Raw genomic sequence first — 24169 nt, 5'->3', positions numbered from 1 at the left:
CCCGGAGCGGGAATCGAACCCCACAACCTCTAGGCCCCTGGAGCTCTGTGACTGCGACACCTACCTGCTGCGCGTCATGTATCCAACTCTTTCTAAATCACAATATTACTTGTCATATATCTATAGGGTAGGCTCCGGACTCACCGCGACCCTGAACTGGATAAGTGTTTACAGACAATGAATGAATAAACATTAATAATAATATTAAAAACAAGCTGCATTTATATCAGAGTGTTTACAAATAGCAATATAAACAAACACAAACATTTATTCTTGTAACAAGAAGCCTGAAATAACCACAGGCTTTAGGAAATGCAAAATAATACTCTGACATTCATCACAGAAATATATCTGGCCTTTTATTAATTTAAATTAAAAACTACAATTAAAAAAAAAACACTGAAACAAAATAGAAATAGGCAAAATAGTATATGGAAAACAAGAACAGAATTAATGGCATTATTTCACATTGGTTTCCCGTGTTCAGAGAATATAAATGGGGACTGATTACAGAGGATGATGAAGAGCAGGTGGCTTTAACAACTGTGTTGTCATCACGACCTCTGGTAGCTAGGTGGGGGATTGCAGACAAAATGTAAATAATGCAGTGCTACATGGAATATGTTTCAGATAATACACATTATGTTTAAACATCAAGTACCAGCTGATTCTGATCTAGCAAGCAGTACACTGAGGTTAGGAATGAGTTTTTGTGTGTGTGTGTGTGTGCAAATTGCTTGGTGTCCACCCGGCTTGACTGCCTGGACAAATCTTCTGGACAGGAGAAGGAGAAGGAAGAGAGGAAAGAAGAGGAGAGCCATGGAGGTGTGCTGCAACAGGTCATCAGTAGTCAATCCTTCTTGGGTAGGAAAATCTGTTCCTTAGATTACAGCACATCACAACACTGCAGACCAACGGCAACAACTGACAGAGAGGGGGAAATAAGAGGCTTTTTTAAATCTCAGGAACAGCAGCATAATCAAGTTACTTTCTATCGACTTTTCTGTAAGAATTTCAAATTAGTGTCAAGCTCTCTCTCTATATACGTGTTATCAGCTTCACTAACCACACAGGAGCACTTTGTAGTTCTACAATTACAGACTCTAGTCCACCTGTTTCTCATGTACCTTTTTCACCCTGCTCTTCAGTGGCCAGGACCACCACAGAGCAGATATGATTTGGGGTGTTGTAAGTTTTATTTATTCATTCATTCATTATCTGTAACCCTTATACAGTTCAGGGTCACAGTGGGTTCAGAGCCTACCTGGAATCATTGGGCACAAGGCGGGAATACACCCTGGAGGGGGCGCCAGTCCTTCACAGGGCAACACAGACACACCTGCGGACACTTTTGAGTCACCAATCCACCTACCATCGTGTGTTTTTTGGACTGTGGGAGGGAACCGGAGCACCCGGAGGAAACCCACACACACACAGGGAGAACACACCACACTCCTCACAGACAGTCACCCGGAGGAAACCCACGCAGACACAGGGAGAACACACCACACTCCTCACAGACAGTCATCGGAGGAAACCCACGCAGACACAGGGAGAACACACCACACTCCTCACAGACAGTCACCCGGAGGAAACCCACGCAGACACAGGGAGAACACACCACACTCCTCACAGACAGTCACCCGGAGGAAACCCACGCAGACACAGGGAGAACACACCACACTCCTCACAGACAGTCACCCGGAGCGGGAATCTGGCCCCTGGAGCTGTGTGGTGGTAAGTTTTAGCCATTTATAAAATACTTTTGTTATCATCCTGACTCACCTCATTAGTAGAAAAAAATTCACAGGAAAATGTATGCTTTGTTTGTTTCTGATGGCTAAAATTGTACAAGCAATGACAGAAATATTTTGTAAACTCATTTTGCATGTATAACAGGCAGCATAAAAGTTTATAATATGAAACTTGGACTCAACATACTTTCAAATTTTTAATTTCACCCTGCAATTCAAGCCTTATGTATAAACAGGCAAGTCATTAAGGACATATTCTTATATACAGATGCAGCCTAGCAAACAGCAGATGGCACCTGAGGGAAAGGGAGTTTTGAAAAGGTCAGTACAGGTCTTTTAACTTAGGAGTCATGCGTTATGAATACGAACTCCTGACTGTAGTCCTGTATAGCTCCAGTTTCCAGCTCTAATATCCTTGGACCTGCCTTCTATAATCCACTAATCTTGAATGATCTCAGATTAACTTGGATTCTACACATAACAACTCCATCTTGGTTATGTTTTTGTGTGTAGAATCCAAGTTAATCCGAGATAATTCAAGATTAGTGGATTATACAAGACAATCCAGGTCCAAGGATGTTAGAGCTGGAAACTGGAGCTAAAAAACATTAAGCCGAGCATTGTGATGTCCACCAATGAGCCATCAAGGTTCTTGAAGAACCTGCAAATCCCCACAGCTACAAAACAATAGGGTGTCATCTGCTGGCTAATGATCTTAACACCTTATACTGCAAGTTTAAAAGGCCCTGCACCACACACCTATTAAGTACCAATTCACGCTTTTGAGGCTCAGCCGTCAATTCTGCCAGCCCTAAAGATCTGCAAGGAAGACATGCACCACAAAAAAAAAAAAAAACAACAACATCCGAGATGTAGGAACTCAGATGGTGAGTGCCTCAGTGTACAAAGGAAGAGCTCAGTGAAGTCAGCTGAGCACCTTAGTGTGCTAAACGGCCAGGCTAACCCATCAGTGGATTTTCTTTCTCACTGATTGCACAGGAATATTCCAATGTCAAGATTCCCCTGCTGAAAAATCCAGCCTAAGACCTCATTTTAGCTCATTGTAGATGTCTTGGGCTGGTCTTTAATGGTCAGGGTGGTTGGAAAGCTGGTCATTTAGGCAAAACATACATTATGCCGGTAAGCTAGCTGCTTAAGTCTTGACTAGCATAGCGTATGCTGCATTTGATTTAGGTCATGCTTGGTGGTGCTGGTCATGCTGGTTGTCTAGCTTGGTCAGGTTGATCATGCTGTAGTTCAGCTAAACCATAGTGTGACTGGTGATCATAGATTGAAGGAGACAATTCTGATCCCAGTCCCCCTCTGCACACAAATAACACAACGGTGAAGCTGCCACTGAGTGTGTATGTATAACTCACCAAGGCAACACTGATTCCAAAAAATCCTCCCAGCACCGAAGACACCTGCAAGTCTTTTAGGATCGCAGCTGTGCAGTTCTGTATACAAACACACACACACACACAGGTTGGTGGGCAATGGACATGAGACTTCTGCTAGGGTCAAACATGTTAAAGTAAGGTAGATCCTGGCTCCTGATGGAATAGGAGACAGGATGTTTAAAGGAACAATAGGTAAGATTTATTATATTTGCTCCTTGGCTCCCCTGACTTTTACAGCGCTGTCCTAAAATCTAGGGAAAGTGGTGAGGGAGAGGGGGTGGTTTTCTACCCTCCTCCAAATGCTACATAGTGTACTTTCTGTAGTGCTGAGCAATGAGTAGCAACGACAGAGGCTCTATTTTCCATAATAAAAGTCTGTGAAACATCACAGTGCTTTTGGGACCGTAGTTTTAAGGTAAAAATACAAGTACAGAATGATTTTAAGAATAATGAACATATATTTAACATAAAAAATAATTCCTGTGGTGCATAACTCAATTGGTGGGATGGTACATTTTTTAGTGATTAATGTATCAAAATACTTCCTTTAATTTTATAAAGTCTAGTGTATGGTCTTCAGTAGTTTTCTGCTATAATTTGAATATATAACATAAGAAGAATATGGCAGGTGTAAAGCAGATTAATATCTTTGCTCTCAAATGAAAAATAAAAAACATTTCTCCAAAAATAGTATCTTTATAAGAAAAGGATTAAAAAACCTTCTTAAATTTCAAGGGAAATCAATGTAAAACATATTTGATTTTTATTTTTATTTTGGAGCATTTCCATTTAAATTTCCTCACACTGAAGGAAAGCATCTGTGTTCAAATGATGTAATAAAACAAAAATTGACCAAAATGGAGAACCATGTTTCTCATTAGACAGTGAGAGTATGTTTGTGACTTACAGTAGAGTTGGATACTGATATTCCCAGCACTGAGCACCCGTGAGTGCAGGTAACATTCTTTTGCATGAGTATTTCCTGACTGTCTCCTAATCCACAGCAGTCAAACTGGATACAAACACACACACACAAAATGAAGCTTGTAATTTTTAAACATGCATTATATGCCAATTTAATTCTGTGGCAGGCACTGATATTCATTAAAGTGGTTTTTATTTGGAACACTAGAAAATCACCGTTGTGTTATATACTAAACATATATATATATTTATTTATTCATTCATTGTCTGTAACCCTTATCCAGTTCAGGGTCGCGGTGGGTCCAGAGCCTACCTGGAATCATTGGGTGCAAGGCGGGAATACAACCTGGAGGGGGCGCCAGTCCTTCACAAGGCAACACAGACACACACTCACAAACCTACAGACACTTTTGAGTCGCCAATCCACCTAAAAACGTGTTTTTGAACCGTGGGAGGAAACCAGAGCACCTGGAGGAAACCCACGCAGACACAGGGAGAATACACCACACTCCTCACAGACAGTCACCTGGAGGAAACCCACGCAGACACAGGGAGAACACACCACACTCCTCACAGTCACCTGGAGGAAACCCACGCAGACACAGGGAGAATACACCACACTCCTCACAGACAGTCACCCGGAGGAAACCCACGCAGACACAGGGAGAACACACCACACTCCTCACAGACAGTCACCTGGAGGAAACCCACGCAGACACAGGGAGAACACACCACACTCCTCACAGACAGTCACCCGGAGGAAACCCACGCAGACACAGGGAGAACACACCACACTCCTCACAGACAGTCACCCGGAGGAAACCCACGCAGACACAGAGAGAACACACCACACTCCTCACAGACAGTCACCCGGAGGAAACCCACGCAGACACAGAGAGAACACACCACACTCCTCACAGACAGTCACCCGGAGGAAACCCACGCAGACACAGAGAGAACACACCACACTCCTCACAGACAGTCACCCGGAGGAAACCCACGCAGACACAGGGAGAACACACCACACTCCTCACAGACAGTCACCCGGAGCAGGACTTGAATCCACAACCTTCAGGTCCATGGAACTTTGTGAGTGCGACACCTATCTGCTGCGCCACCGTGCTGAATCAATTTTTCCCAGATTGGCTCCAAACTCACCATGACCTCGATAAGCAGTTACAATAAATCAATCAATAAATAAACAGGCCACCAGTCTCACACACATCTGAATGCAGAGTAATGTTATGATGAGGTCCTAGGGTTCATTATTCCACTGCTGTCACCTGCAGAACTGAATTTCACAGCCAAATGTTGCAGGGATCTAGACCCATTTACTTCCAGAAAGTGCCCTAGTGCTTCCACATCATACCACAAGTCTCATACAGTGATTACTGAACCGAATGTGTGTGTGAAACATGAACACTGTTATACAACAGAATAAGTTCGTGAGGCTCATACAGTGTAATGGAACACTAGGAGGATAATGGAACGGATGAAGTCTTTCTTAGTCTGGAACTGGCTGTAGATGGTGGTGTAAAAGTCCACTACGTAGCTGGAAAACTACAAAAAAAAACACACAAAAGCATTAAAAATATTAAAAGACCAACATCCAATAAAACGTTGTTGTAATGATAGGATTCAATTTAAATTTTCTATTTGTCATTTATTTATTTAACGTTACTCATATAGCGCCTTTCTAGAAAACCCTAAAGACGCTTTACAATAAAAACAACATTAATCCACACACACTCTAGATGTAAAATTGTAGACCCTCAGTGTTATAACGCTGTAAGAAAAGCTAATTTATCCAACATTTTTCATTTCACACAATTTAGTTTGTGTGTGTGTGTACCTTCTGAATGTAAACTGAGGAGAGTACACCAGCAATGACTGCCAGTATAGCTTTACTGCTCAGTAAACAGGAATACTAAAGAAAAGAAAGACAAGAGAAATCATATCCATTTCCATCCATACACTATTTGCATGTTTTTTAGTTCTAAATACAACATTATCTTGAGCACTCTCTGTATCTGCGTGGGTTTTCTCCGGGTGACTGTCTGTGAGGAGTGTGGTGTGTTCTCTCTGTGTCTGCGTGGGTTTCCTCCGGGTGACTGTCTGTGAGGAGTGTGGTGTGTTCTCTCTGTGTCTGCGTGGGTTTCCTCCTGGGGTCTGTCTGTGAGGAGTGTGGTGTGTTCTCTCTGTGTCTGCGTGGGTTTCCTCCTGGGGTCTGTCTGTGAGGAGTGGGGTGTGTTCTCTCTGTGTCTGCGTGGGTTTCCTCCGGGTGACTGTCTGTGAGGAGTGTGGTGTGTTCTCTGTGTCTGCATGGGTTTCCTCCAGGTGACTGTCTGTGAGGAGTGTGGTGTGTTCTCTCTGTGTCTGCGTGGGTTTCCTCCGGGTGACTGTCTGTGAGGAGTGTGGTGTGTTCTCTCTGTGTCTGCATGGGTTTCCTCCGGGTGCTCTGGTTTCCTCCCACAGTCCAAAAACACACGTTGGTAGGTGGATTGGCGGCTCAAAAGTGTCCGTAGGTGTGAGTGTGCCTGTGTGTGTCGCCCTGTGAAGGACTGGCGCACCCTCCAGGGTGTATTCCTGTCTTGCGCCCAATGATTCCAGGTAGGCTCTGGACCCACCGCAACCCTGAACTGGATAAGGGTTACAGACAATGAATGAATGAATATAGCATAGTGTAATTGCTTTAAATAAATCATTTCAGTGACATATTTCATGTTATAAATGACTTGAATGGTAAAGTTTTAGTGCATGCTGTGCTGTGCTGTGCTGTGTTGATGCTGTGATTAGGATTTGCTTTTACTTTTTTTTTTCCCCTGTTGGAAAGTGACTTCATGCTTCTGAGAGGGTCTTTATTTTCTTCCAATAGCTGTGTGAAATTGTGCTGTGAATGTGTGTGTTTCCTTACCACTACCAGTGCATGTTTATTTTCAAAGTAAGAGCCAGAAACTCCAATAATTGCAGCCACCAGCAGCAAAGTTCCCACCACTATCACCGCATTCACCGCTGAGAAAGAGGAAAAATAATCAGAGGATGAACAAGTGCATTTTTCAATTTCAGAAGAAACAGGTGAGCTTGGATACGTCAGATCTTTCGTGTAGAAAAGCACTGCATTATTTACAGGCTCAGTGTGAAAGACTGAATCAAAATACCATCCATAAAAACTGGGCTCTCGATGAATACGTCTTACAGCGCTTTTCCACTGCACAGTACCTACTCTTCTCGACTACTCGGCTCCGCTTATATATTGGTCCCTGGTTTGTTTTCCACCACAAAAGCTGTCCCCTGAAATGTAGCTGGTGACGTCGTAAACACAGGAACCACTTTGGAATCCACAGCTGCAGGAATGTTAGGTGTTGTTTACACGTCTTTGTGTGCTCTGTTTTGTTTTTGTTTTTCTTTCTTCAATGTGAGTTTTTGCTGGATTTCTGCAGTTCATTATAATAGACTTAACCAGACGTCCTCTTTTACCCGGACATGTCCTTCTTTTTAGACTTTAAAATAATGTCTGGGCGGAATTTCACAAACGTCCGGCATTTTGTTTTTCTAGAGCTTACATAGAACTTCGAGAAGTTTCGTTCATAAACTAGTCCCGCCCTCCCCTACTCCGATTGGTTCGCTTGAGTGAGAAGGGGGCGTGGTGAAGTAGCCTAAAATCCTCTGATTGGACGGTCTGACTGTAGAGCTACCGTTATTGGTCGATAACCTTCTCTGTAAACATTTAATTGGTCAGTCTGCACGTCAGTAGTCCTTGTTTACGTCAGGCAAAGCTCATGTACCCACCCTCATCTCGAGCAGCTATGCCGAAACGTAAATGTAAGTTCTCGGATGAAGTAAAAAAAGAAATTCCCATGTTTTGTGTAGTGAATAGAGGTGTAAAGGACCTAAAAGCACACATGGGTTCAGCTAAGAATACCTCACCCCCCGAGACGTGTCATCTTTTTTCACCATCTCAGATCTGATCACCCTAATTATAATCAATAAGTCTTTCTGGCCAATCAGTGCTCTGTGATGTTTACACATCATGGTGGAGTCACCACTCAGCTAACCTGGAACCATGAGTGGGCAAGTACTAAAAAAGTACCCAGTTCCAGGTATGAGCTACCAAATTTACCCCAGGGAAATATATATATAAATAAATCCCCTCTAACAACACACGGATGCACAAAGCTCAGTTTTATGCTGTTTACTAAAAACAAAATTAAGACAATTCTTACCTCCATTGTGATAATCCATGCTGGTGGGTTCTTCAGCACTGAACCTCAGATACAAACCCCCACAAAGCATTGCAAGCCCCACCAGCTGATGGAAACAGAGGGAGTTATATATATATTCTGTTGTTGAATTGCATTTGTGAATTATGCTGGACTTTCATTAGTTAAAACATCGAAATTAGAGTTTAAATAGTTTGGTTATAATCCACAGTTAAGGATTAATTCTTGAAAATATTTATTTCTGCCATTTAAAAATTATTTAATTAAATACATAGCTTGGAAGTGGGTTCGATTTCCGCTCCGGGTGACTGTCTGTGAGGAGTGTGGTGTGTTCTCCCTGTGTCTGCGTGGGTTTCCTCCGGGTGACTGTCTGTGAGGAGTGTGGTGTGTTCTCCCTGTGTCTGCGTGGGTTTCCTCCGGGTGACTGTCTGTGAGGAGTGTGGTGTGTTCTCCCTGTGTCTGCGTGGGTTTCCTCCGGGTGACTGTCTGTGAGGAGTGTGGTGTGTTCTCCCTGTGTCTGCGTGGGTTTCCTCCGGGTGACTGTCTGTGAGGAGTGTGGTGTGTTCTCCCTGTGTCTGCGTGGATTTCCTCCGGGTGACTGTCTGTGAGGAGTGTGTTGTGTTCTCCCTGTGTCTGCGTGGGTTTCCTCCGGGTGACTGTCTGTGAGGAGTGTGGTGTGTTCTCTCTGTGTCTGCGTGGGTTTCCTCCGGGCGACTGTCTGTGAGGAGTGTGGTGTGTTCTCCCTGTGTCTGCGTGGGTTTCCTCCGGGCGACTGTCTGTGAGGAGTGTGGTGTGTTCTCCCTGTGTCTGCGTGGGTTTCCTCCGGGTGACTGTCTGTGAGGAGTGTGTTGTGTTCTCCCTGTGTCTGCGTGGGTTTCCTCCGGGTGACTGTCTGTGAGGAGTGTGGTGTGTTCTCCCTGTGTCTGCTTGGGTTTCCTCCAGGTGACTGTCTGTGATGAATGCGGTGTGTTCTCTCTGTGTCTGCGTGGGTTTCCTTCAGGTGACTGTCTGTGAGGAGTGTGGTGTGTTCTTTTCGTGTCTGCGTGGGTTTCCTCCGGGTGACTGTCTGTGAGGAGTGTGGTGTGTTCTCTCTGTGTCTGCGTTAGGTTCCTCTGGGTGCTCCAGTTTCCTCCCACAGTCCAAGAACACACGTTGGTAGGTGAATTGGGGATTCAAAAGTGTCTGTGTGTGTGAGTGAATGTGTGTGTGTTTTGATAATGGTCCGAATTCTGTTTTTCAGGGTTCGAGGTAGTTCCTGGGAAGGGTAACTTCTAATTCATACATAATTATTAATGCGCACATTATTAATGTGACCCACAGTATTTTAATGATTGTAAATTTTGAACAAATTTTTGAACAACAGTGGCCAGCACATACCTAATCCCTACTGTAACACCTTAAATATGAGGTGGGACATCACCTGCATGACAGGCCTTGTACAACATCAATATATGACATCACAAAAGTCCTGACTGGACATAAAATCCCAGACACATACTCCAAAAGATTTGGGGAAACATTCTAAGATGATTGGAGGATTTTATGGCCCCGAAGTTGGGAGTAATGCCCATGATTTTGAACAGAAAGTTCTTATATACACTGTATATATTTATCAATGGAATGAAAGTAGAGGAGGAACTGACTACTTACCAAGAACAGCATGTTGAAAATGATGAGCAAGATTTTACACATCTGTCCACATCTTTTGCAAGACATGATGACTGCCTTTCTTCTTTCACCTTGTGTGACACAGAGGAAAATTCAAACTTAATTTTATACTCAGAGCAGTGCAATATGCTGTAAATCTGCTCCAAATCTCATACAACTTAATCTTATTTAGCTACAATATATTTTTAAGAAAAGTCAACTCCTCAAATTTTAAGGTAATTAAAAAATGTAAGTTTTCATTGAGTTAATACTAAGACAGGAGCTTTCTTTATAGAATTGAGAAAGGTGAACCACAGCCTATAGGTGCTCCTCGTGGCTCCACAAGTTTAAGAACTTACAGAATTTATAGAAGAGAAAGGAGATTAAAGCTTCACAAGGTGGCGTACAGCTAAAAAGAGACACACTTAAATTGTACCGTGAACTGCTTTTTAAAATAATAGCTATAAATAATAGGTTTAAAAATAAATATGAGATCAGACGGAAGCCAGTGCAATTCTGAGAATAAATTTAGAAGGTGAAATAAACAAGTAGGAACTGTGGTAGAAGAGCGTTGCAGTAGTCCATCCACGTACAGATTACTCAGCATCAAACAATGACATCAGAAAATGCCCAAGTCACTGACAAAATAACACAGATGGAAAAATGCTATTAAAAATGACTCTTAAATGATGCACTTGTGTGGAAGGTAAAACTATAACATCACATATGTTAATATTAAAATGACTAGATATGTAAATGAATTATTTTCCAATTAAACTCTCACACTTTAAAAACTTTTAGTGCTGATGTAGATTTGAGTATCATTAGAATTACAGTTGAAACCCAAGCTGTTTCCTAACGTGTGCCCCAGAGGTAACAGTTACATTCTGATTAAACATGTCCCGAAGATTGATTCTTGGGGGACACCTTGATACATTTGAATGGTGTGAGAGGTTTTACTGCCCAGAAAGACAAACTAAGAACAATTAAAGGGGTATGATTTAAACAAAGTGAGCACAGTAAATCCACCCTGTCGAACGTTGGAGTCCCCCAGCAGTTTGAATCCTGTCCAAGATTTATTTATTTATTTATTTATTTTATCTCATCATTTTTAAAATGATTTCCATAAAATTGAGGGCTCAGCTCAGTTTCCGTCCAATCCTTTTTTAAATAAATAAATTAATTCCTTCATTTATTATTTTTTCCCCCAGTTGTTTGGTCAATGAAGAGAACAATCCTTTGGAAACTTCTCTGCCAGCTCCATTTGTCTTTCCATTGCCTGTCCTTTTGCTCCAGAAGTAGAAATTCAGAAGTCTACAATCCATCCAACATTCTTTTAAGCATCTTTAGAACTTCAGTCTGTCATCAGTCTTCCACTGACCTGGCTCCATGTTTCTGTCTCTCACAGTGCTCTCTAAGAGGAAGTGCAGGACTGAGGAAGTGTACGAGGAGATTGACCGCAGATTCATCACAAAAACAATCCACTCAGAGGTGAGTGTGGAGCATTGTACATGAGGTTATTTGTATTAAAGCTCTTTTTCTGTACAGCTTTCTCAGTGTATTAATAAGAGCAGATAGTTTCAGTGAAAGGTGGAGTTGGAGAAGGTTTACTCGAAGCTTGGTGCGTAATTCTGATGATAACATATTAACATAACACATTAAACATTGGTACAATGCATAAATATTAGGCCTACAAGACATGTCTAAAGTAAATCTCTTGCACTTGCTCTCTCTCCCTCCACCTCTAGCCACCCCCCCCCTGCTCGCTTTCTCTTGTGCTTGCCCTGTTGCGCTTGCGTTCTTTCACTCTTGCTTTCTTGCACTTGTGTGCTCTTGCGCTCTCTCCTTCCACACCTCCCCCAGGTCCCCCCTCCCTCCAACCCTCTGTCTCTTGAGCTTGCTCTGTTGCGCTTGCGTTCTCTCACTCTTGCTTTCTTGTGCTTTCTCTCCTCCTGTTCCTAATATTCATGTTACAAGGTGGCAAGGTATAGTCTGGGACAGGGTGGCCTTTGTCGGTGCGGGGTGCAGGGCTGGCTAAGGAAGTGTCGTCGCTGTTGTAAGAGGCCCGAATGTAGATCAGCACCTCCAAATCTGAATTTTGATTAGAATCATTGCTCCATTGCTAGTTGAGGGAGGTCAGGTGTCTGATGAAGATGCTCGCTGGACGCCCCCAACAGTAGGTGAACCAGGCGTCGTGTGCTGGGAGGTGCTTGACCCAGGACACATTAGAAGGATTTCGTGTCCTGGCTGGCTTGGGAAGACCTGAGAGAATCCCTCAGGAGGACCTGCTGGAGGTTGTCGTCTTTTCCACTAAATCTATTTCAGGACTGCGGTGGCAACAGAGTGTGCAAGGAATCCCAAATATCTCTGGCATCTGCAACTTTCACTCATTCCTACTGGGGAATCCCCAGGCATCGCCAGGCCAGCCGAGTGGGATAATCTCTCTAGCGTGTCCTGGGTCAGTAATACAATAGTGTTGATGAATTAAACCACTGCTGAATCAAAAAAGCACCAGTTACCAGTATCTAATAATAGTCTGACGTATGTAATGCTTAAACGGTACAGTGTAAGAATTTGGCATAATGAGTTGACAAAAGCATATTTTATTTACAGACACATCCACGCCTTCTACTGCGCACACAACCACCTGCAGCTCCACAGGTAATGTGGGGTGGTTTTATATATATAAACCTTGTCATTTTTAAAATGATTTCTGAAGAATTGAGGGCTTAGCTCAGTCTCTGTCCTGTCTTTTTATTTATTTCTTTTTCTTCTTCAATTGGTCTTCAGTAAAGAGAACAGTCCTTTACGAACTTCTCTGCCAGCTCCATCTGTTCATCCATTGCCTGTCCTTCCAACATAACAAGCAGTTTCACTTAAATGAAATTCAGTATTTTCATGTAAAATATTAAAAATATATTTATTAATATATTATCTATACAAATTATTATTCAATGACACATACGTTATCCTCATTTTATAAATATTTTTCAGGCATTCTTTAGCCTGTTTTCAAATTACAATTAGTTGCTGATATGTCGACATTATTCATTCATTCATTCATTATCTGTAACGCTTATCCAGTTCAGGGTCGCGGTGATGTCAACATTAGTGTAGACAAATAGAACTGTTTCAAAGTTTGGAATAGATCTAAATTTATGTTAAATTTAAAGGTTATACATTTTCTGTAGTAAACTAATTATTTGGCATTTTATGTCTAAAACTATTAAGAGTTGCAAATGTCTTCAAAAATGACTGTAGAAAACTAAATATTCAAATATAATATTTTTATTTATAATATATTTCATTATGTTAATTAAGCAGCACTTTATGTACTGTGTATTAGTTTTGTAAGAACATGCCTGAGAGGAGAAATGTTGCTTTAGTCCCTTTTTAATTTGTACAACAAACAAGATATCGCATGCAAAAATAATCCATTCTAAACAGAATTACAAACCTCCTGCCCATTCCACCTTAAATAATATCACACTCCATTCCACCTTAAATGTCGCTATAATTTTTTTGAGAAAAAATTTTCTGAGACACTTACTATGTTAATCTATATAAAAGATTTCTTAGTTTCTTTAATATGACCCCAGGGTACTTTAAAACCTTAAAATGAACACTTTTATTGTTGTATGTAATTTTTGTATGTAATGTAAGTTTTTTTACGTATTATTTTGTATACGATAATATTTCGTATTATCTTATCGTAAGTTTTTTTTAAGCTTTTTTGTGTACTATTTAATTTGTAATTCTAAAATCAAACTTTCTCTGTGTGTGTGTGTGTGTGTGTGTGTGATATATATAATACAAAAAGTTCTAATTCCAATTCTGTAAAGCAACTTTGTGACATCACTTATAAAAAGGACTATTGAAATAAATTTTGATATTAATAATATTACAAAGATCACATGCACTGCAGCGCTTTTTCCTGATGGAGCTCATGCAGAAAGCAGTGATCAATAAATTCTTCACTCGCAATTTTCAGTCTACTTCATTTCGAGTCAGCTGTTAAATGACAAAAGAACAGGAGAATGTGTTTGTTTTGAAATACAGTGATACATTGCACACAAAAAGCTTTAAAATGCAGAATGTCAATCTAACTTGTAAGTTTTTTTAAAAAATGACAAATATTATGACATTTGTCTCAAAAAATTAAATAAATTAAATAAAAAAAATTAAAATTTCACAGTTATATAATAAAGGAACATGGCTAGGCATTTTCAAAAGATGTTGTTATACGCACATGTAAGTCTCCACTACAGATGCTCAGCCCACAGATAATCTGATACTTTCAGTGCGATAATCGAGCCTCACTCTCAGTGTTCTACCAGAGACTCTTTAAAGGAATATCTGCATTTGCAGGAAGAACTAAAATTATAGTTCAAACATCTTTCATTTGAAGTCCAAGAAGGCATTTGTAAATGTATGTGGCAATGTTGCAAATATGAGTTTGGTCGATCAAATTTATGACACTACAGTTAGCTGTATCTTAACTGATTCAATTTCTTAGTGTTGCAGTGGTGTGTTTTGTGGGGATAATGATTTGGGGTGATTTTGTCACACAAATAAAGGCTATTTTGGATAGGTTTTTAGATTTTGTATGAGTTGCATTTAAATAAACATTAATTAAGTGACTAATCGTTTTGTTTTTTTTTTGTTTGTTTGTTTCTTGCTTGTTTGGTTTCACCCAACACATGATGTAGGATTTTATTTTACACATTTAATGTTGTAACATAATAGTGTTTTATTAAATCATCTTTTACTGTGCTGAATGGCATTGTCACTGAAGTTAATCCTAATTATGTTTAACTTTGTAACTATTCTCCAGTTGCAGTAATATCGGTAAGTATTTCGGTATTTATGTGTTGCAGCATATTGTGGTGTTTTCTCTGATATGCATGCGTTCTAATTAACAAAGTTAGAGTAAAAAGAAAATGAAAACAGAGCTAGGACTGAGAATTTGTGATGTACTTTAAATACAGAAACAGTTAGTAGTTGTTTACTCCTTTAAAGTCTTTTAAAAAGAAGAATTCCTTAAATTGTTAGTAAATCAAGTAGTGCAGATCTCATTATTCCCATGTTATAATGTTATTTTCAGTAGATTAAGGTAAATATTGTGGTTTATGAATGTCACTCTTACTAACGAGCTACTGTCAATTTAGTATTTAATTATATTTATATCTACACTTATTTCTATACATTATTCCATGCATGTTGCAGATAGTTTTTTTATTGATTTAAAGAGATTGACAGAGACATACCCTGCACATGCACTTCCTGTTACTGTTAAAGGCAGATCTGTTCTGACGACAGAGAAAAGTCATTTCACACGCATTTATCCTCTTTCTCACTTTTTCCTGGCCATACCCAAACTCATGTCCGAAGGTGAGGCTGGGGACATCCCAGTAAACAAGGGACGTCCCTGGACGTTCAAAATAGGTCTAAACGTAGTCTGTCCGTCAAGGACATATTTTAAACGTCAGTGGACGTCCAAAATCCATCTTAATAAGTTTAAGTGGTGAACAGTCGATAACATCAGTGGACGTCCAAAACGCGTTTTATACAAGTCATTTATTTCGGGACCAATTAATAACGTCAATGGACGTCCAAAATACGTCTAATAGTCGTCTTTTCAGTGTCTGTGTTTGGACGTCTTTTCAACTTTGATTTTCAACCTTAAGAGAACGTTGATTAGATGACAGTCATTACGTTATTTCAACGTTGAATCAACGGCTAATTGTTTACTGGGATGGATTGAATTGTAAATAGAGCTTTGCTTATGGATCAGCTCCCTCTTCACCACTTTTCGGTTGTACCTGGCCTATGGTCGATCACACAATCTTTAAAGCAAACTCATGAACAAGACCCCAAGATTGAAACAGAAATTCATGGCTTGGGAAGGCTCTTGCTCCCAAAGGGTACCACCTTTTTCTGGGAGATAACCATGGTCTCTGATATGAAGGTGTTACCATACCAACCACATCATACCCAACTTCAAAAACCTCAGGTGCATGCTGTGGGCCTTTGTATAAAAACCCTGGACAAAATCATCTGCAGATAGCAGAGATAACCACTGAGTCACTAACACCTTCCAATGCCTTCCTGTCCAAGACAACACGTTGCTACTTTATGACTAGGTGTGGAAATAAGGATCAGCCGCAGTGAAATCTAGTTTCCACGCTGAGCAAGACTAACTTGATGCACACACTCACAACTTAGCACAACTCACACTCTGAGAGTACAAGGTCTGAACTGATTGCCGTACTGGCCCGGGGCACCCTATATTGCCTGAGCCCTTGTCATAGAATATCTCAGCAAACAGGGTAGTAAACATTCACCAAATTCACAAGAAATGTGCACACTGAGGTGGCAAGTTTCCATGAACCCTCAATCATCTGTAAAGAACTGGTCCACAATGCCATATCCAAGATGGAATCCACTTGGTTCCTACTGAGTCTGAGGTTTGACCTCTACCAGGGCATAGACCGTCCCACGAAGGCTGAGAAGTGTGATGCCTTGATAACGGACAGATTATTGGGCCTACTTTCTAAATATGGGGACCGGTAACCTGGTTTACCGATCCAGAGGCACTGTTACTTCTGTGACATGACAGCCTCTAACATCCAGGGCCTTCAAATCATATCTACTCCAGGTGCCTTAGGGTTGCCCAGAGGTCATACTCCATGGCTGCACCAAACACCCCCCCAGTGCCGTGGACTTTACTGGATTGTACTGGTTTTTGCTCACACCAGTGCCTATCCATGGAACCTTCTTCTGCTTCCCAAACCCTCAAATTTTAAATTTCACTGGACTGGACACCAGTGCAGAGTACCAATGTCCCAGCTTAATCCCTTGTGATGCCATACACATCCAAGCCTGAGAGATCAAAGGAAACATGGTTGTCCTTGCTCTGTGGATGGGATTACACATTACATTTTACTTCTCGTCTCTGATGTTTCTGATTTCTCTAAGAGACTTAAAATAGTACATTCATGTGAAAGTGACTGGCCCTCATTTTAGCATTTGTTGCATGTCTCCACTGAACACAAACATTTCAGAACCTCATGCATTCAGGCTGTTTCCTCCTTGCTTTGATACTTTCTATATTAGTTTGCGGCTGCTTGCAGATTTCCCCTTGAAACTTCCTGCTGCAGAACATGACGATATGTCGTCTGACTGGCAAATGCTCTGAAAGGTTTGGGCAGGATCTGCCATTAGCTGTAGTTTCAGTAATGGGTCCTCATCAAGAACTTCCTAACAGTACACAAGAATACACAACAATACTTTTCAGGGTTGTGTTCTGTCCTGTCAACCTTAACATCGCAATGTTCAGACGGCCATGGTACTTGTTGATTAAAAAATGTGCCTCTTGGGGTAGATATATTTGTATTTTCTTAATAAGGCACCAGTGTGTATTCTTCTCTCTCTGTGTCAAATATTCATTCATTGTCTGTAACATTGTCCAGTTCAAGGTGGTGGTGGGTCCAGAGCCTATTCGGAACCCACGCATTCACTCACACACTCACACCTACAGACACATACTAGCATGTTTTTGGACTGTGGGAGGAAACTGGAGCACTTGGAAGAAATCTACAAGGACATGGGGAGAACACACCAAACTCCTGTCACTCGGAGTGGAGCTCGAACACACAACTCTGGAGCGATTTGATAGTGACGCTACCTGTTGGTCACCTCGCGCCCCAGCCTAATTTCAGCCATGGCTTAAATCAATTAACTGACCTACACCTACGTCTAACAGTCCTCTTCATGTAGCTTTTCTAAGCAAAGCAGAAAATTGAAATTGCCCTTTCAAATCTGACAATTTAATTCAGTAAATTCAAAGCCAAAAACTCAAGAGGATCAAACCTGGCCATTTTTCAACACAGTCTAAGCATCGATGTTTGATTCGGAGATTTATATGGACACCCGTATATAAAACTGTGATGAAAGTATGGCTATTTTTTTTGTAACGGTAGTTGCCTAGGACATTTACCAATCGTAAAGGCCCAAACACTTTTAAATGATTCAGAAAGATGAGTTCAGAGCTGTACTTACCTCACTGGTGGACTGTATTATTATACTTCCCTTGTGTTCTGTTACACCTCTTCTCTCTCAGCATCTACATCTGCACTCAGCAGGCCCTGCCTTTTTCCTCAAACTTAGTGCTCTGATTGGCCAATATCAAACTTCCTCTTTCAGCCCAAACAGTATTTGGAATGTTAAATGATAAATAGTTGCTTTTACAAACCCATGTCCAGAAAGGTTGGGAGAGTGTGATGTGGGCTGTGAAATGCAAATGAAAACAGACAAAATACATCCACTTGTACCTTTTATAATAATAATAATAATAATAAAAAGATATCTACTTTTAACTATGAACTATTGATATAAAAATAAGGAGCAGTTTGAGTGGAGGAACATTGTAAAGTAATTTTAAAAACAGAAACTTTTCAAAAAATTACTCATTTTTGGAATTGGTTGCAGGCATCAAATTTAAAATGAGTGTTAGAAGGAGGGTCTGTGAGGAGTGTGGTGTGTTCTCTCTGTGTCTGCGTGGGTTTCCTCCGGGTGACTGTCTGTGTGGAGTGTGTTGTGTTCTCTCTGTGTCTGCGTGGGTTTCCTCCGGGTGACTGTCTGTGAGGAGTGTGGTGTGTTCTCTCTGTGTCTCCGTGGGTTTCCTCCTGGTGATTGTCTGTGTGGAGTGTGGTGTGTTCTCCCTGTGTCTGCGTGGGTTTCCTCCGGGTGACTGTCTGTGTGGAGTGTGGTGTATTCTCCCTGTGTCTGCGGGGGTTTCCTCCGGGTGACTGTCTGTGAGGAGTGTGGTGTGTTCTCTCTGTGTCTGCGGGGGTTTCCGCTGGGTGACTGTCTGTGAGGAGTGTGGTGTGTTCTCTCTGTGTCTGCGGGGGTTTCCTCCGGGTGACTGTCTGTGAGGAGTGTGGTGTGTTCTCTCTGTGTCTGCGTGGGTTTCCTCCGGGTGACTGTCTGTGAGGAGTGTGGTGTGTTCTCTCTGTGTCTGCGTGGGTTTCCTCCGGGTGATTGTCTGTGTGGAGTGTGGTGTGTTCTCCCTGTGTCTGCGTGGGTTTCCTCCGGGTGACTGTCTGTGAGGAGTGTGGTGTGTTCTCTCTGTGACTGCGTGGGTTTCCTCCGGGTGATTGTCTGTGTGGAGTGTGGTGTGTTCTCCCTGTGTCTGCGTGGGTTTCCTCCGGGTGACTGTCTGTGAGGAGTGTGGTGTGTTCTCTCTGTGTCTGCGTGGGTTTCCTCCGGGTGACTGTCTGTGAGGAGTGTGGTGTGTTCTCCCTGTGTCTGCGTGGGTTTCCTCCGGGTGTTAGCAGGAGGTGGGAATGATCTACTACAACTACAGTGATTCAGTAAGCTTTTATATATATATATATAGTTTGGTTAACATTCTGCTGGCTGACACAATTGCATAGAGCAAGGCAGCACACTAAGTGCTGAAAGACTTTTATCTGCTTGTTTCTGTGCTTATTTATTTGTACCCTTTTGCTTTAATGTACAACTACATTTCCAGAAAACTGGGATTTTTGCGAAATGCAACATAAAAGTCTGTGACATTGTTAATTTTCTTTTAATAATTACTGTATTAAGGATCTTTTTACTGCGAAGTGGAAACCGACAGTAACACATTGTCGCAGTTTTACAAGTGGAATTTTTGCCCTGTCTGGCTTTAGGCTTCAGCAGCTCCAAAGTTCATCAAAAGGTAGTATTCAAATGGAATATATAGATTTTGTGATTTTGAGGTTTATAGTTAAACCTGGGTTGACATGTTCTTGCTCCACAGGACACAGAGTGCTTTACCTGTAAACAGCCCGAAGGCCACACTGCTGGGAAACACGGTGGAACATGTCCAGACTTGAGTTTGGTAATTATAGCTGGATTTGAAGTCATTTCACCTCGACTGACTCTTTGGCCCGTGCCAGATGTGAAGCCGTGGTATTGAACCCATTATTAAAAAAATAAATAAATTCACCTTGAAGCTAATATACAATCAATATTCTCATATGCACAGCAAGAGTTCACGTTACTAATAACATTTTTGACACAGGGTCCAACCAAATGGTCATGAATATCAAATTATGAAACGCAGTTTATGTTTTTTTTTACACATTGTTTCATTATGTTCCATGCTTTATTTTAGAGTGAATATTCACATTTATGAATAAGTTGAAATCTTTTAAGATCATTACTTGATTGATCAGCAGACAGTCACCCGGAGGAAACCCACGCAGACACAGAGAGAACACACCACACTCCTCACAGACAGTCACCCGGAGGAAACCCACGCAGACACAGAGAGAACACACCACACTCCTCACAGACAGTCAACCAGAGGAAACCCACGCAGACACAGAGAGAACACACCACACTCCTCACAGACAGTCACCCGGAGGAAACCCACGCAGACACAGGGAGAACACACCACACTCCACACAGACAATCACCCGGAGGAAACCCACGCAGTCACAGAGAGAACACACCACACTCCTCACAGACAGTCACCCGGAGGAAACCCACGCAGACACAGGGAGAACACACCACACTCCACACAGACAATCACCAGGAGGAAACCCACGCAGACACAGAGAGAACACACCACACTCCTCACAGACAGTCACCCGGAGGAAACCCACGCAGACACAGGGAGAACACACCACACTCCACACAGACAATCACCAGGAGGAAACCCACGCAGACACAGAGAGAACACACCACACTCCTCACAGACAGTCACCTGGAGGAAACCCACGCAGACACAGAGAGAACACACCACACTCCTCACAGACAGTCACCTGGAGGAAACCCACGCAGACACAGAGAGAACACACCACACTCCTCACAGACAGTCACCCGGAGGAAACCCACGCAGACACAGAGAGAACACACCACACTCCTCACAGACAGTCACCCGGAGGAAACCCACGCAGACACAGGGAGAACACACCACACTCCTCACAGACAGTCACCCGGAGCGGGAATCAAACCCACAACCTCCAGGTCCCTGGAACTGTGTGACTGCGACACCTACCTGCTGCGCCACCATGCCGCCCAGTTACTAGGTATATGTCCACTTTAATGTTTTCACTTCCAGAGACTGCACCTGCAAATGAATTAGTGGGTTATGTCTCGTTCATAGCATCTTTTCTCTCTTTTTTCTGTTTTTCTTGTACATGGCCCCTGACAAAATTAACAAAAACCATCTATAATTAATATGCAGTGTGAAGTGTCTGAGTATTTACAGCGCTTCACTTTTGTACTGTGAAAGTCATTTCTCAGAAATAACAAAACTCCAGGCGTTTTGGACCAATCATGTACTTGAATATACAGTAATGTACAAAAATCCTGTGTTACATAATGTCATTATGATCTGGACAACGTAAAAAATGTAATTTCCTATAGTTTAGTTTAGTTTAAGAAGCCTTTAGAAAGTCTAATACTCTGCCAACATTATCTGTAGCTATATATAAGCTTTTAACACCTTCCTGTTCTTCCGCTCTTTCTGAACTTTAACTACAGAATGTTTATCAGACGCCTTCTAGCAGAAGCAGACTTCAGTTTCTTCATTGGTCAGTTTTGGATAATTTAACAGTAAGTTGCTTTTATCTTTTATTTCAAATCTAATTGCTTTGCAGTGAGGAATTGGAGCGCATTAAAATCATTAATATGTGGATCTTACCAACCAACAAACTCTGAGCTAAAACAACACAATCAGACGTTATTTCTTCAGCCTAAACATAGAAACATGGGATAAAAGGCATCATTATGATTCCGTGCTGCATCAAACACACAGTCAGAATCCCTCCAATCACTGGACCCGGTTTGTGACTGGTTTGTTCGTGTGAAGGTGCAGAGATGGGGTTAATCAGAACAAACACAATAACAAGAGCAGAGAAATGCGTGTACAGATTAAAGATACTGTAAACAAGAACGGAAAATAAAGGGACTTAAGAAACTTCATTCTGTGACATTCATTCATTCATTCATTCATTATCTGTAACCCTTATCCAGTTCAGGGTTGCGGTGAGTCCAGAGCCTACCTGGGCCTACCATTGGGCGCAAGGCAGGAATACACCCTGGAGGGGGCGCCAGTCCTTCACAGGGCAACACAGACACATTCACTCACACACTCACACCTATGAACACTTTGGAGTCACCAATCCACTTACCAACGTGTGTTTTTGGACTGTGGGAGGAAACCGGAACACCCGGAGGAAACCCACGCGGACACAGGGAGAACACAACACACTCCTCACAGACAGTCACCCGGAGGAAACCCACGCAGACCCAGAGAGAACACACCACACTCCTCACAAACAGTCACCCAGAGGAAACCCACGCAGACACAGAGAGAACACACCACTCTCCTCACAGACAGTCACCCGGAGGAAACCCATGCAGACACAGAGAGAACACACCACTCTCCTCACAGACAGTCACCCGGTGGAAACCCATGCAGACACAGAGAGAACACACCACTCTCCTCACAGACAGTCACCCGGTGGAAACCCACACAGACACAGGGAGAACACACCACACTCCTCACAGACAGTCACCCGGAGGAAACCCACGCAGACACAGGGAGAACACACCACACTCCTCACAGACAGTCACCCGGAGGAAACCCATGCAGACACAAGGAGAACACACCACACTCCTCACAGACAGTCACCCGGAGGAAGCCCACGCAGACACAGGGAGAACACACCACACTCCTCACAGACAGTCAACCGGCGGAAACCCACGCAGACACAGAGAGAACAGACCACACTCCTCACAGACAGTCACCCGGAGGAAACCCACGCAGACACAGAGAGAACAGACCACACTCCTCACAGACAGTCACCCGGAGCGGGAATCGAACCCACAACCTCCAGGTCCCTGTGTGACTGCGACACCTACCTGCTACACCACCGTGCCGCCCCCATTCTGTGACATTTTATATTAATTATAGAATTTTAAGTTGCTTTTATTTTAGAAACATCATTTCAAATATATGCTATAAACAATGTTATGGAAACTTACAAATATTCCCTTTGTACCTTTAAAGGTACATTAACACAGTTTAGTAACCATTAATGTACTTCTACTGTAACTTTTTTCTGAGAGTGTAGGTGTGAGGGTGTGAGTGAATGTGTGAGTGTGTGTCATCCTGTGAAGAACTGGACTGTCCCTGCCTTGTGCCCAATGATTCCAGGTAGGCTCTGGACCCACTGCAACCCTGAACTGGATAAGGGTTACAGATAATGAATGAATGAATTAAATATACAGAATTTGGTCAGTACATATACACACTTGTTATTATGTACTGTGTAAAAACTAAATATTTTATTAGGGATTTGGCCTGGTGCTAGTATCACACTCCACTGGCAGCAAACTCTGCTTTTTTTATTCTGCTGGGTTTTTTGAATATTTCTTAATAGAAGACAATTGAAATATTACCTGGACGATTATAAAAGCACCCTTTCCTTTTACTAAAAGAAACATTCTCATATGGACAACACCCTCTGAACACCCTTGGTATCTATTTATATCTTTTAGCACCTTTCTGTTCTTTCCGTCTTACTGTGAAATTTGTTCTAACCATAGGTTCCGTTACTATAGGTTTCAGTAGCATATATCAGCCTCATGCATTGATGGCTAATGTATTGCAATCCAGTCTTCTATTGCTAACCATTCTTTTGCTTGTGCAATGCATTATCTGTAACCCTTATCCAGTTCAGGGTCGCGGTGGGTCCAGAGTCTACCTGGAATCATTGGGCGCAAGGTGGAAATACACCCTGGAGAGGGAGCCAGTCCTTTACAGGATGACACACACACACAGACACAGAGAGAACACACCACACTCCTCACAGACAGTCACCCGGAGGAAACCCACGCAGACACAGGGAGAACACACCACACTCCTCACAGACAGTCACCCGGAGGAAACCCACGCAGACACAGGGAGAACACACCACACTCCTCACAGACAGTCACCCGGAGGAAACCCACACAGACACAGGGAGAACACACCACACTCCTCACAGACAGTCACCCAGCGGAAACCCACGCAGACACAGGGAGAACACACCACACTCCTCACAGACAGTCACCCGGAGGAAACCCACGCAGACACAGAGAGAACACACCACACTCCTCACAGACAGTCACCCGGAGGAAACCCACGCAGACACAGAGAGAACACACCACACTCCTCACAGAC

General features: G+C 42.4%; 1 protein-coding gene across 1 annotated transcript; it reads right to left on the bottom strand.

Moving 5' to 3' along the window:
• Nucleotides 1–361: 361 nt before the first annotated feature.
• On the bottom strand, nucleotides 362–18110 carry LOC136700348 (CD9 antigen-like). Its single transcript, XM_066675667.1, has 9 exons — nucleotides 18007–18110; nucleotides 9949–10037; nucleotides 8302–8386; nucleotides 6993–7090; nucleotides 5931–6005; nucleotides 5537–5638; nucleotides 4062–4166; nucleotides 3134–3211; nucleotides 362–924 (listed from the first exon to the last, which is right to left on the bottom strand). The coding sequence occupies exons 2-9, from the start codon at nucleotides 10012–10014 to the stop codon at nucleotides 844–846; spliced, it is 690 nt and encodes a 229-aa protein (XP_066531764.1). The 5' UTR covers nucleotides 10015–10037; nucleotides 18007–18110; the 3' UTR covers nucleotides 362–843.
• Between the last annotated feature and the right edge of the window lie 6059 nt (nucleotides 18111–24169).

Source organism: Hoplias malabaricus, chromosome 6, assembly GCF_029633855.1.
Source record: "Hoplias malabaricus isolate fHopMal1 chromosome 6, fHopMal1.hap1, whole genome shotgun sequence".
NCBI classification, from domain to species: domain Eukaryota; kingdom Metazoa; phylum Chordata; class Actinopteri; order Characiformes; family Erythrinidae; genus Hoplias; species Hoplias malabaricus.
The sequence above is the reverse complement of the archived record's forward strand: the minus strand, read 5'-3'. Positions and strand labels throughout refer to the sequence as shown.